Below are 15,100 nucleotides of genomic sequence, written 5' to 3'. Positions count from 1 at the left end.
CTGAGGGGAAAATCACTACATTAAGATGCTGCACTGGTTGGAGGGTATACTAAGCAGCACGTTGGGGCTGCCGTGTCCTGGCTCGAGGAGTTCCATCGGCCCTTCCCCGCCCAAGAGAGAGGGAGGGAGGGAGGGAGGGAGGGAGGGAGGGAGGGAGGGAGAAAGACTCTTGCCCACGCCACCCACGAGCCCGGCATGAGGCGGTTGCAGAGCGGCGGCGGCCGCTGAAGTGCCGCCCTTCTGCGTCCCTCCCCATCCCCTCCTCTTCCTCCTCCTTCAGGCCGCCTCCTCAGCCGCCACCGCCTCCAGCTTCCCCTCGCAAGAGAAGGGCTGCCTGCCCGCCCTCCGCCACCCGCCTTCTCACGACACGCCCCTCAGTGGGAAAAGGGAGAGACGGAGATGCGGCAGCTCGTCCGCGCGCTCTTGCAGCGAGGGACCCCAAGCCGCTGCTTCCCTCCCGAGCCGGGAAATTTAAGGGACATCATCAATAAGGGACAGCAGCGGGACACAGTGCTGGGATAAGGGGGTTTCCTGCCAAATAAGGGACGGTTGACAGCTATGGTTTATATTGGGGGGGGGTGTTGGGTTTTGACATCTGAAGAGAAGAAGAAGAGTTTGGATTTGATATCCTGCCTTTCACTCCCTTTAAGGAGTCTCAAAGCGGCTAACATTCTCCTTTCCCTTCCTCCCCCACAACAAACACTCTGTGAGGTGAGTGGGGCTGAGAGACTTCAAAGAAGTGTGACTGGCTCAAGGAGGAGCGGAGACGCGAACCCGGTTCCCCAGATTAGGAGTCTACGGCTCTTAACCACTACACCACACTGGCTCTCCAGTGTGCTGGAGCACTATTAGGCTTGGGCAACTCTCACATGGAAATGGTGGGCAGGTGGCCTTGCCTTGCATCAAGATACAGAACAAAGTGTCCTTTTAGGCCTTGATGCTGTATGGCTCCATCTACCCTACACATTCTACCAGTTCTCCATTGTCAAACAAAGCACAATACGGGTCTATACAATATAGGTTCTATACCACCTCAAATATAGACACAGAAGCATAGGTAAAAGGAACGCAGGTGGCGCTGTGGTCTAAACCACCGAGCCTCATGGGCTTGCCAATCACAAGGTTGGTGAGCTCCCATTGCTCTGTTCCAGCTCCTGCCAACCTAGCAGTTTGAAAGCATACCAGTGCACAGAAGCAAATCTTGCTTTAAGTCAGCCACCCACACTGATCTATTAGCATATGCAGTCAGGACTCAACTATTATTGCTGTGTCTCAGATGAGTATAATCTTTCTGCATCTAATTAATTTCAGAAAGCCCCAGAAAACTGGGCAGGATACTACTGCTAAAAGTGGACACCTGTGCATATGAAGTATTTGACTATGTTTCAGATTTATACCAAGCCAAAGTTTACACATTTGCTTGCACTTTTAAAACCCTTTTCTTCTTTGCAGGGGGGGAAATGTGCATACTTATAAAATCTTGGCTGGAGTGGTAAGCCTTTCCCCAACAGAACCATTTGCTTTAAACTGAGAAATAGTTCATGAGAACTTTGACATACGAAAATGGCATTGCTTTCCTGGAGATGAGACCCAAGGACAAGCCTACCAGCCCAACATGTTCTCTGTAGGACTCTGTGTCAATTCCCTGGTCACAATACATGTTCAGAGGCAGCCACCAGTGCAAAGTGGTTGGGGACTCAGTGAAGGTAATTAGAACTTACTAGCTCATTTCAATCAAGGTAGCATATGCAGTTAGAATTTTGTGAATTAAAGGAAAAAATAAATTGTAAAGCCTCGTGCCAATATCTAATGAGTTGCAGGCTGCTGAAATTTCAGCCTAGAAAGTGGTGAGGATTGTGTGGCTGGGGGGAATTAAAGAAATCAGAAACTGGCCAGACTGTGTGTGCAAGTTTATGGTTCATAGTACTTTGGACACAAGATGTTAGGAAGAACATAGAGAACACCAGGGGAGGAAATTGGGCTGTTTAAGTCACCAACAGCTTCTTGGAAGGGAAAGAGTGAAATACTTATCTCTTGCACTTAAATAGGGATAGTTCAGTCTCTAGAATTGTTTCAGTCACTATATAGTTAAAAATGCTATCGTTTGGGGCTGACAACTTTAAATACGCACACATGTATAAAAAATTAAATTTTTTAAAAATGCAAAAAATCATTTAAAAGAAAAGCAAAAGCCTGTTCTGTCCAGAGTTGTATTTATCGCGCATTAAATGTATACCGCCAAAATAAGGATTTAGTTCCTCCCAAACCATTTTTCTGTGTCTTTCCCCTCAACCAGAAGACTTTACCAATTGTGGTAGCCAGCCCCAAAAGAAAAATAGAAACAGCGTGGCGTGAAAAGAGCTCAGGCAAGGCGGTGCAGCCAGAACAACGACACTCGCTCAGCAGTGCGCTCTCTATCGCGCGCCGTTGCGCCCGCAGTGGGGAGGGAAAGGTGACTTTTGTCCCCGTAATACAGGTCCGTCACCCACCCACCCCCGAAGTGGAAGCCGTGGGACCCAGGGAGACAATGCGCGCTTTTCCTTTAAGGCCTCTGGAAGAGCTTCAAGCGCCTGCCCAACGCGCACCGCCTACCTCCAACCGCCACGACCTCTTTCCCTACCGGGAGAGCGCTAGCCGCGCCCCCTTTCCTTCTCTGCGCCCTGACGCGAGCGCGACCGAGGCGGGGCTGCGGGAGGCGGACGGCGCGCCTGCAAACAGGGATCGAAGGGGCTTGTCCGGGATGGTAGCGCTTCCGTGGCCTCCGAGCGGTAAGTGCCTTGGAGGCGAGGCGGCTGCCTGCGGCGGCGACTGTGCGTGCGTAATGCAGCTGCCCGCGGGAGGAACGGGAGACTAGCCGGCCCGGCAGCGCGCGCGCCTCCCTCCCGACCCCTCCGAATCCGTGGAGCTCCGTTGCGCCGCGCGTGGGCGGCGTTCTGGCACTCTGGCTCCTGCGCGCTCGGGAGAGACGATGAGCCGGGCCCTGCTGCCGCTTCTCGTGACCTGCGGCTTGCTGGGGATGCGGCCCCTGCCCGCCCAGTGCCAGGAGGCCCAGACCCCGGACTGGAGGATGACGCTGAAGACCATCAGGAACGGCGTCCACAAGATCGACACTTACCTGAATGCTGCTCTGGATCTCCTGGGAGGAGAGGATGGGCTCTGTCAGTATAAGTGCAGCGATGGTAATGCCGATAGTGCCCTAAAGAAGTGGGGAGAGCGGGCGGAGGTTAAAGCGGTAATTCCCAGTTGGTACCTGTCCCAGCTCCTGCCCACCTAGCAGTTCGAAAGCATGGCAAGTGCAAGTAGATAAATAGGTACCGCTCCGGCGGGAAGATAAATGGCACTTCCATGTGCTGCTCTGGTTCGCTTTGTCATACTGGCCACATGACAAACACTGGCTCCCATGGCCTATAGAGCAAGATAAGCACCACAACTCCAGAGCCGTCCGTGACTGGACCTATTGGTCAGGGGTACCTTTACCTTTTTTTATTGAATCTTGAAAGCGTTAGGTTCAAGTCTAAACAGTTTGGAAGGTGCATGAAGTGTGATCAGATAAGTGATCTCCTGGGAATCCTTGGGTTCAGAAGGCAAGGTATTTTTTATTTATTACATTAATATACCACCTTTATCTTCCAATGATCAAGGCGGTGTACATTGTTCTGCTTCCCATTTCATCCTCACAACAACCGTGTGAGGTAGGTTAGGCTAAGAGATGGTGACTGGCCCATGGTAACCCATTGAGCTTCATGGCAGAGTGGGGATTCGAACCCTGCTCTCCCAGGTCCTAGTCCAACATTGTAACTATCATGCCACACTGGCTTATAAATGTTATAAATAAACTCTCTTTAGATCAGAAGGTGCACACTGGGTTCATTTGGTTTAAATTTCTACTGAGCTTTAATGGGGCATATTCTATGTAAAGGAATAAAAGCTGCAGCTTAAAATACATTTGCCAACCTTATGGCAGTTCAATCTTAAAGCTTTGCATACTTACATGCGTCCTTAGGATCTGACTTGTGATGCTAGCCAACAACAGTGACCTTTTAAAATGTTGACGGTAAAGATTAGTGCATTGTTGTCTTGGTTCCTGGATGCTTAATAAGCCTGTGATAGTATTGTTGGTTGGTTTATCATGACCTCAAAGTTCTCTTTGTTTTGGATGCTGGACTAGATGGGCCTTTGATCAGATCCAGCCGAGTGCTTCTTAGTGTTGTCAGATCTGAGGTTAACTTGTAATGGTGCCAAATGATTATATTACAGAAAGACTAAGCTTTTATAAATACATCCTTCTTTGTTTAGGCACCACTTTGATAAACTGTGGATTGAAGTATTTGGAAATCATTGTGTAAAATAATCCATTCTTCCTTCATCAGCACTGAAAGTTCAGGTTAACCAGTTGGAGTCCAGTTTTTAAAACCGATTTGATTGAGGTTTACCCCTAGTTATCTCTGGGGAGATGAGAAGATGGCTATGTGGAAAACTAGCTACTTTTTAAATGTTGTTGCTGAAAAATGTAACTTAATAACTATGGTTGTATACCTTTTCCCTAAATTGTTAGATATGCTATGTGTTTTGAGAAATGCATCTTTTTAAATAATCCAAAGGGAAGGGAGATTCTGTGATGCAGGAGATGCCACTTCTGGAGGAGCAAGAAAGCTTTTTTCAACTCAAGGGCCACATTCCCTTCTGGGCAACCTCTTGAGGGCCACATGAGGGGAATTAGGATCCTGATGATTCACAGCCTCTGACATCCCCATAAAACAGCTTATGTCTGGGTGTGGTGGACCAGTAAGAGCAGCAGAGCTTGCTTCTGTTGCCCTAGGAACTGTTCCAGCAGCAGAACTCCCTCTACCCCCAGGGAGAAAGATCTCCATCATCCTGTCCCCCCCCCCCACTCAGCTGCCCTCCCAGGGAACATAGGATTGCTCCCTTAGCACAGAATAGTTCCAAGTTAATGGTGTAGTGGTTAGAGTTGGGCTAGGACCTGGAAGGTGAGGATTCACTTCCTCATTCAGCCATGATCCTCCCCGGGTGACCTTGAGTCAGTCACCACATCTCAGCCTAACCAACACTGGGTTTTTGTGAGGATAAAATGTGAGGATAATTTTCCTTACGCTAAAGTCTCCAAACACACAAGTGTATATAACAGCTTATACTGGGTTATTTTATTGAATTCTGCGGTACAGATAATTTATATACATCTGTACCAGTTGGATATTATTCGCGGGCTCTTGCCTTGAGACATCTAATCAGGTGGAAATGAAACATGTTGAGTATTCAGAATTCTTTATATTTTACAGGATATAAGCCTTTACCTCGCTATGGCTATAAGCCTTCGCCACCCAATGGCTGCGGTTCTCCTCTTTTTGGAGTTCACGTAAGTATCTTCTTATCACGTTCTTCCTCCTGCTCACTAGCTACATCTGTGTTGGGATGAAAAGAAGGAAAGATGCTTTAATGGCAATGTAACTGGATTAACCTATTTATTTTATTTATGAAAACACTCACATTTATATGGAGAGACTGTAATATATAAATAGTAAATGTGCAACTAGTTTATGTAAATAGTAGGCTATTGTTTTCGCCTAAGCACAAAGTGTTGTGATTATTCTCTCAAAATCGTTTTTGTAAAATTTAAAAAACTAAATCTTTCAGTCTCCCAAGAGGAGTCTTCGCAGCCTCAGAACTATAGGTCTAAAATATGAGAACCTTCATTCTGAGACAGTGGCCAGTTATTATTATTATTATTATTATTATTATTATTATTATTTTATTAAATTTTATTCCCCTTGATTGTAGTATAACCTCTGAACGATTTACAGATAATATTGATAAAAACAGTTTATAATGATTTTAAACATTTAAAGATAATTAAAATTAACAGGAAAAATATTGAATTAGTCAACATCTGTGTCTAGATAGGCTTTGATAAACAAAAATGCTTTATGCAGGTGCTTTAGCACAAAAAGTTATCGTATTTTTTGCACCATAACACTCACTTTTTCTCTCCTAGAAAGTAAGGGGAAATGTCTGTGTGTGTTATGGAGGGAATGCCTATGGGTGGCGGGGGGATCTGCTGCAGTCGTGAGCAGAGGATCCATGGTTCCCCTTCGTTCCCTCCTCCGTGGCTCACTTTGAAACAGCAAAGTGGGAGAAGAGCCGCTGAGTGGGGAGGAGAGAGGGACAGAGAGCCTGCTTCTTTAAAGGAGCAAAGCAGGAGAGGAGGGAGAAAAGCAGAGCCTGCTTGCTTTAAAGGAGCAAAGCGGGAGAGGAGAGAAGCCTTCTCCCCTTATACCCCTCTTCTTCATTATTAGCAACATTTTTCTCCACCCAACCCACGCGTGCTCCTTCTCCCCTTAAACCCCTCTCCTGCATTATTAGCAGCATCCTTCTCCACACACCCCACACATGCTCCTTGTCTCTTGAGTGCTTTTCCTTCCCTCCACACTTAAAACATGGTTACAAAGCATGGATCCACATGGATCCTCAGGATTTTTGCACTGGGTCACCCCAAATTCACCATCAGATCACATAGCATGTCCATGGCTACATCTTGTACCAAAAAAATCACGCACCCACTGTTGCCTGGGGCCGCAGTGGTGCAAAAACGTGGTTACAAAGCATGGATCCACATGGATCCTCAGGATTTTTGCATTGGGCTACTCCAAACTCACTGTCAGATCACATGTCTGTGGCCACAGCATGAACCACAAAAATCATACATCCACTGTTTCATTTAGAATATTTTTTTTCTTGTTTTCTTCCTCTAAAAACTATGTGCGTGTTATGGTCTGGTGCGTGTTATAGAGTGAAAAATATGGTACATGGCCAGGCCCGAACCCACATTGGGATTATATTATACAATAATGTTTTCAGCTGTTCCACCACTACTCTCTCCACTATGTTCCCCAGAAAGGGGTTATTTGTGATTGGTCAGTAGTTATTCCAGTCCAAGGGGTCCACAGCTGGCTGCAGGAACACCTGTTTCTGCATTGAAGCATTAACCATACTCTGCACCCAACTAGTCAAACCCTCTCTGCTAGATTCAGTAAGCCAAGAGGTGCAGAAGTCTAGAGAAAATGCAGGTGGCGTCTAAGCTGCCAGCACCATGTCCGCATTTAGCCAACTCCACCAGCTGAATCCCATCCCACAACACATAAGAAGAGCCTGCTGGGTCCTGCCAATGACCCATCTAGTTTAGCATCCTATTCTCACGGTGGCCCAACCAGATGCTTGTGGGAAAGGCACAAGCAAGGTTTGAACGCAAGAGCACTCTTCACTGCTGTGTTTTCCAGTAACTGGTATTCTGAAGCATTACTGCCCTCATCAGTAGCGTTCCCCTCCATGGCTTTGTCCAATCCTCTTTTAAAGCCATCTAGGTTGATCATGGATCAGTGCCTCCCATGAATCCGAATTCCATAGTTTAACCATGTACTGCATGAAGAAGCACTGTGGAATTGTTTCTCCTGCATTGTCATCTCACATGTCAAGACCCTTATTCTGCCAGCCTAAATGCTCCTGTTGTGCAAAGGCTGTCTCTTAGTCCTGTAGACAGATCAACTCTTTCCCCCTGCTTTTTTTCTTTTTTTTGCTGAGGGTATTAGGTGGGGTGCAGGATGCATTGAGAATCTGATAATTGAACCATCCTGTATGGCAAAAGCTAGTAAATTTTGTTACAGGAAACCACATTACAAGATCAGCCAATATGCTCAAAAAGTCCTCTCTGACCCCTATGTGATTATCAGTTTGTCTCTGAATGTGCAAATTCTAGGTTTCTGCTCCTCTGGAATATATGCTTAGCTAGAACAACAAAGTGCCATGTTTAGTTTCTCCTGACTGAGTAACTGGGGTCCCCTTTTCCTAGTTACTTTAAGATGTATGTTTTAGACTACATCTGCCACCATCACTAACCATTGGCCATGCTGGCTGAGGCTGATGGGAGCTCGAATCCAACAATATCTACAGAGCCATAGGTTAGCCATCCCTGCAAAGCTGAAGCATCAGAATAAAGCATAGATTACCATGGTAAACTCATCTAGCGCTGTTAGAGTGAAATGTATTTCTTTGCTCCCATGACTGCTTTAGAGAAACTTTTATAATTTGGTTTCTCTGATTAAAATCCTTTTCCAATTTCCATCTTAAATTTCCTGTGGGCCTTTCTTTATTTGGTTTATTAAAATTCTCTTTTAAGACTTGATCTGTTTTATTAACTTCTTGATACATTTTTGGAGTATAAACTCATCCCTCTTCTAGCTGGTTCTGAGTTGTTGTTGTTGTTAAAATTTATATACCAGCCTTCATCTGCAGATCTCAGGGTGATTCACAATATAAAATTACAATATAAAAACCACAAAATACATGAGTTTCCCTCAGGAGACACAATTTCATATTCTAGTACATTAAAAATAATAATAATAACAAGTCTCACAACTGTTCTCAAGGAATGCTAACTATTATAACTTGCTTCTCAGTTTGACATTGGCATCCCTTCAATGACAAAATGCTGCAATCAACATGACAGGTGTTATGATACCTGTGGCAACAAAAAACACGATTGCGACGAGGAGTTTCAATATTGCCTCTCTAAGATCTGTAGAGATGTACAGAAGACACTGGGAATACCAGAGAGTGTACAAGGTAAGCTTGTCTGGAATAACGCTGCTGTAACGGATATTTACAGAGCTTACATATAACTGTCGGTAGTGTTTTATTAGAAATAATAAAACCAGGAGGCACAAAGTAATGTGACTTAACTCTGTTCAGTTTTCCCAGTGCCTGGGTGCAGCTACTAAAGAAGAGCACTTTCTAACAGATGATGAAATATGAAATATGGATTGTGTTCATCATTGCACAAAAGTGGAAGGATTTGCCTGATACTGGAAATGTTGCATTGAGCAATGCATGATTATGCTGCCCAGTTTGGGCGAATTCTTCTCTCCTTGTGCAGCTCTGTAAGATTATGTTTTGGGATAGGTTTTGGCTGGGTCAATAGGTTTTGGAGTGTAGTCCTGGACTGGAATAGGTTTTGTACTGTGGTCTGAAACATCTGGAGGGTATCCTGTTTGCAAATGTTGCACTGTCTTGTGTCACCACTGAACATTCCTCCCCTTACAGTAGAATGTGAAAAAGACATGTCCTCCTTGCAGATGTTCTACCTAAGCCAAGCCATTAGCATGTAGCAATTCCACGAATTGCTATAGCAGTGTAGAGAGTAAATATTAGATTTACTATATGATGAATGACTAAAAAGCTTCTCTTGATAGTTTATTATCTGCCAGTTCTTAATTTTAGGCCTTCATTGCAGTTTTGATTTCTGCAAGTTTGGTGCAAAGAAGGTCACAACATAATGTCTTTTTCTGGGGCTAATTCTACTTTTGACACAGTGTAGACTGGCCACAGTCACACTTATGAGTTAGCCAACTCTTGCAGGCTGTATTTGTGATCAGCGCAGTGCAAAATACAAGCAACTTCTGTCTTATTGCAGGAGCTGAATTGCCTGTGTATTGCTATGAACCTGATGCCCACCAAACCTTAAACTTGCCCAGACAGATATAGGGCTCACTCACATTATAGCTGACTACACGTCATTATCTCAAGCACGTGTGGAGCTGGTACCTCTACATGGATCGTATTTCTACATCCAACTCAATTCCCATGGTGGTGGTCTTACTCTGAGCAATGATAGTGATGAAAGTGACAAGTATATGTTGAAACAAAAAAATTCCTTCCAGTAGCACCTTAAAGACCAACTAAGTTCTGTGTATCTGAAGAAGTGTGCATGCACACGAAAGCTCATACCAAGAACTAACTTAGTTGGTCTTTAAGGTGCTACTGGAAGGAATTTTTTTGTTTTGACTATGGCAGACCAGCACGGCTACCTATCTGTAACTGTAAGTATATGTTGGTTGTTCAATAAATTGAAATTCCATCTTATGTCAATCAGCAGAATAAGCTGCATACCTTGCGTTGGGTCTAGGTTAACTGGATGTTTTGTTTCTTTATAGTGACAACTGGGCTTCAGTATAAGAATTTAAAAATTGATTTGCTTTTTCCTCCTTGCAGCCTGTGAATCAACAGTTCAACTAGTGTTTGACGCAGTCATACATTTAGGATGCAAGCCATACCTTGACAGTCAAAGAGCAGCATGTATGTGTCGGTATGAAGACAAGACAGACCTTTAAGAGAGAAGCTTTCGACTTGGTTCAGTTCATCTATATTGTGAGAGCCCTTTTGTTGTTACAAAGCTGTTCAAAGCATACAGTTGGAGCGTCAAGCTGGTCTACACTTCTGTAGAAGACACTATTTTTTTTATATAGCACTTCTCCCCTCTGTCACCTATGCATCCTTAATCTTTAAGGATCTTTTGCATACAACTTTGAAAGCGAAAATAGCAATTTTGGCAACTGGCCTCTACGTGAGTTTTTCCTCTTGAGGGGATTGTGGATGCTGCTCTTAAACTGATAGAGGTGAACGCCCATAACCATTGCATGGAGTAAAAAGTAGGTCAAACTTTGGTCTTACCAGCATTTGGCATCTCCTCAGAGCCTTGCTTTATGGACAGAAGGGAAATGCCTTAAAAATGTATGGGTTTTGTTTGCAATCTTATGCTGCTGTTATAGTGGAATATTCCCTTGAGTAGATATTCAGTTTCTGCTTCTGTAGTTCAGTCCTGTGTGTGTTCAATTAATTAATGAACCTTATGTATGTTCAATTAAGTCTCACTATTCACTGAGGCTTACCACTTAGTAAGTATATTTAGATTTTTCAGCCTTACACAGCAATCCTCTGCGTGCTTACTTTGGAGTAAGCCCCATTAAAACAGTGGAGCTTACTCCCCCCCCCCCAGAAGACACAGACCAAGCTTTATTAAACATTCAATAGTACTTAACATATAAAAACCACAGTAAATTTTCTTTCTGTCCACTCCCCCCACCCACCCCAGTTTGTAAATAAAAATCAAACGTATTTTGCCCCTTCTGATTAAGTAAGGGGAGAGAAAACAATGAGGTCGTTGCTTGGATTGGCCACAAATTTCTCCGCCTGGTTCCTCAGGGTGATGAAAAGGCTGCCATCCATTCTGGGCTGGAGCTCAAGCACTGCACCATCGCAGGAGAAGTCACAGAGAAGAGAACCTGGGAAGGACCTTAGTGATTCAGTTTTGTTGTGGCTCTCCTGCTGGGTCAGATGAATCACTTGCTGGCAGGTCCACTTTCTGTGGATTGATCTGCTTTTCAAAGGGAGTAGCATCCATTGTTTCTTTAGTTACACATTCTGTGTTAGCACCTGGAAATTCAAGTACAGGTGGATGTTCCTGAAGAACTGCCTTTGTCATTCCTGGGCTAGAGACCTTCTTTTTAAGCCCACAGCTTTTGCCTGTGGCAAAACTTCCAGAGCACCTTCTCTAGGGACTTTGCTGGTGGTCTTTTGCAGGGCTCCAGCAAAGATTGGGCGACAGGAACACATCTGACATTGGCTTGACTTTGTAGGTGGTCAAACCCTCCGGAGGCTTGAACACAAAATTCTCAGGGGCAAATGAGCACTCTCTCCTTTGTGTTGCAAGAGCCAGGATGATAGGGGCTGGAAGGTTATCTTTTCCTAGCTCTGTGGCTGTATCCAAAGGGATCACACCTTCTTTAAGAGGCTCCACTGAATGGTTCTCTTTCATGCCACACAACACTGTTGCCTTTGCATTTTTGACACCTCTCTGCTGCTGTTTTCTGTTACTTGTTTCTGTTTTCTGCAGCGGAAGACCTACATTCACAGCAGGATGGGATATCTTGTGATATTTTGGTCAGAGCAGCAGCTGTGGCTCCTGTAACTCTTCCAGCGGCAGTTGTGGAAGTTGTAGTCTGCACCCCTTTCCTCTCTTTGGGGGGGGGGGGTTGTCTATGTAGATCTGCCTCTGGTTATGCTGAGCTGTTTGCAGAGTGGAGCCCTTGCTAGGTACCATCACTGAATGCGGTGGTCTAGCTAGTGATCTGACTGATTCTTGCAATTGGTTCTTCATCTTTGACCTTGTTAACTGCATTTCCACACTTGCTCCTTTTGTTACCATCTCCTTTGGCTTGTTAAGCACCGGTACATTTGTTGATTTTGAAAGGAAGGCAGGGAAGGCATGAGACTTAGCTGAAACACTTGATTTTTGGCTTGACTTTGTGCTGCTCCTTAGTAAGTACCCTTCACCTGTCTCCTCCAACAGTGGAGGCTCACCATTTCTTGATGCCGGTGCATTGACATCAATGAGTCCAAACTGCCTGCCTGTATTAAACTCCTTGTCTCTGGTCTCCTTTCAGGAAATGGGACTTTTGGTGGGCAAGTTTTGCCTTCAAGGTCTCCGTACTTAGGTCCTTTTTGTATCGAGCAGCAAAAGTGGCAGCCATCCTGCTGTTCACTCACCAACTGCTTCCTACTAGCTCCACATCGACCCCCAAACTGCCTCTCAGCTCACCCCAGATTCCAGTGGAGTTTACTTTTGCCTCTACCAACAATTATAGCATGTCAGATTATTAATCTCAGTGTTTAAGGATTACTTTAATGTGAATTAGATGCATCTGAATCCATTTATACAACAGATTCTCAAGTGCCTTAAAACTATAGATGGTATCTGACTGAGTCATATTCAGACTAGATCCACTACTGTGTACATTAAGCACACTGACCTCATTGGATCTACTCTGACGATTACTTGGTTGCATATCTCTCTTAAAGTTTCAACTGACAAAGTTAAGTTGTTTACATGTTGGAATTCTAGGGTGCATTAAATCCATCTGCCAAAGCAATGAAACCAAGCTATTGATTCCCCTGCCCCCCAATTATCCAAGAACACTATAAATTTGTAAAATTATTTTTGATCTCTAATCAAGTGTTTTAGGCACATAGACATTCTGCGAAGTAAAGGTGTCTTAATATGTATTATTGGCCTGAACAAGAGAAATATTTGCATTTAATGTGCAAATTTGACTATCAAACCTGTTTCTTCTGTACTGTTTCAGAACTAAATTATATGACTAATGAATACTTTTACCATTGTTTCTGTGTTTTAGGCTTATGTAATTGCTTTGAGAACTCTGCAAGGGTTGTTTCCCACTTGATTTTTAATAATTTATTTGTACTTTCGCATTTGACTTGAATAGAAAAAGATTCTAATTTATTTGTCTGTACTTGCCTATTTGACGTTAGTAGAAAAAAAATTCTCTTAATCTTTTCTATATATATATATATTTTAAAATGAAGTAATTTATGAGAAATAATCTGTTCCCATGCTGCTAATGTTAATTATAACTGACCCAATGAAAACAGTGGGGCTGTCTGCCCCATTAATTTTAATAGGACTTGGTCACAACCAACTTTAGTTGGATCAAAACCTACAAAATGGGTGTTCCATTTTTTTAATCTTTGATTTTATAGAAGTTTTTTGTCAAATGTATTTTGTCTTATATGAAAGAATGTGAACTTTTAATGCTGAGTTGTTCTCAAGTTCTGAACACACAAGCACTAGAAACTACTGAATGAAATTACTTGAAAAGTGGTCTGTGATATATTTTCTTCTGGGAAATAAGGGATTTCTTTAGCGTGAAAATTTGTGGGGGGGAAAGAACTGTATTTGTGTAAAGTGGGGGAGAAGAATTAAAGAGTCAAAGCTGTGTGTGTGTCATGTCATTTTGCTATAAATAAAACTTAACTGAGTACGCATACAATACTGAGGAAAATCTGCAGGATTCATTTTACAAGCCTTTATTCTTGCTCAGGGCTAGGCAAGAAGCCCAATCGCCTTCTCAATCTAGCCCATGGATGGTCCGGGAGTCAGTGTATTTTTACATGAGTAGAATGTCTCCTTTTATTTAAAATGCATCTCTGAGTTATTTGTGGGGCATAGGAATTTGTTCGCCCCCCAAAAAAAAAAATATATATAGTCCAGCCCACCACATGGTCTGAGGGATGGTGGACTGGCCCACAGCTGAAAAAGGTTGCTGACCCCTGTTCTAGCTGCATTTGGATGTAACATGAGAGCCTGCAGCACCCAGTGTGGCTGCAAGGTCAGAAACTTTCCCTTCCATTTTTGGCTAACTGTAATTGTCTGAAGCTAGACAAACTGTGGTTATTCATAACTTTACTGACTTATGAAGCTGGCTTGTTTCAATAAAATTCTGATTAAGAGTAAGTTCAGAACTAAAGCTTTAGGTTTGTGAAGAAGTATTTAATACAAGGCTCCAAAAAAGTATACTATAACAACCTTTCATCCAAATACACAAGTGCAATGAAGATGCAATTCAAACAGCAAATTTCAGTACTAGCTTGGCCTGCCAAGAGCATTCCTAGCAATGTGACTCAAAGCTAGTAGTTTATATTATTAGCTTGCCGTAGGTACAAAGTTCAGCAGGAGCAATCTGCGAAACACAAACCAAAGCCAGAGGAAAGGAAGAGCAAACTACTTTCTCTAGATATTTTAATGAAAGCAATGGCAAGCCAGAAGCAAGAGAACTTCAATTTGGAGAAGTTTGAAGGAGTGTAAACTTTAATCATGGATCTAAAATCTAGAACTGATAGAGTTACCGTACATAGCCCCCTGCTAAAACACACTTTGGAGTAGAAGCATTTATACTAACCATTTTATGCTGGGGAATGATAAACGTTCTGGCCAGTTACAGAATGCTGAGCTATGTTCCCATTGCATTCTTAACAAATGTTAATTCAACAAGCATGGCATAAGACTTTTTTGGCATTGAAATGTCAGTTATATAAATAGTGACCAAGGTTCCTTCTGAATATTCAAAAAAATGTCAATACATTTATAAACTATTGCACTTGGTACAATGTCCTGAAAAATGCCTGCTTTTGTTTCTGAAAAAGGAAGTTTATTTCTAGCCCTTTATACTGAGATGATTGTGCCTGGTGAAAAATTAGGTGCAGAAGAAAAGGCGTCTGCATCTCTGAAGAGAATATCTAGTTACAGTGGTAGTTGGGCTTCCATTCTCCACATAGGTCTTTTGTATTTCCCCACAATTTAAAGATTTGTATACTGCTTGACTGTCATAAAAACCTTTAAACAGTTTACAATAAATATTAAAACTATCAATGAAAACCATTTAAAACCAAATAATTA

General features: G+C 43.2%; 1 protein-coding gene across 1 annotated transcript; it reads left to right on the top strand.

Annotated features, from left to right (window-relative positions):
- Window positions 1–2,661: 2,661 nt before the first annotated feature.
- Window positions 2,662–13,581, top strand: PLA2G12A (phospholipase A2 group XIIA). The gene is made up of 4 exons (XM_081925468.1): window positions 2,662–3,179; window positions 5,298–5,374; window positions 8,469–8,634; window positions 10,060–13,581. The coding sequence occupies exons 1-4, from the start codon at window positions 2,969–2,971 to the stop codon at window positions 10,176–10,178; spliced, it is 573 nt and encodes a 190-aa protein (XP_081781594.1). The 5' UTR covers window positions 2,662–2,968; the 3' UTR covers window positions 10,179–13,581.
- Window positions 13,582–15,100: the final 1,519 nt, after the last annotated feature.

This window comes from Podarcis melisellensis (assembly GCF_964234715.1).
Source record: "Podarcis melisellensis genome assembly, chromosome: 9".
NCBI lineage: Eukaryota > Metazoa > Chordata > Lepidosauria > Squamata > Lacertidae > Podarcis > Podarcis melisellensis.
The sequence above is the reverse complement of the archived record's forward strand: the minus strand, read 5'-3'. Positions and strand labels throughout refer to the sequence as shown.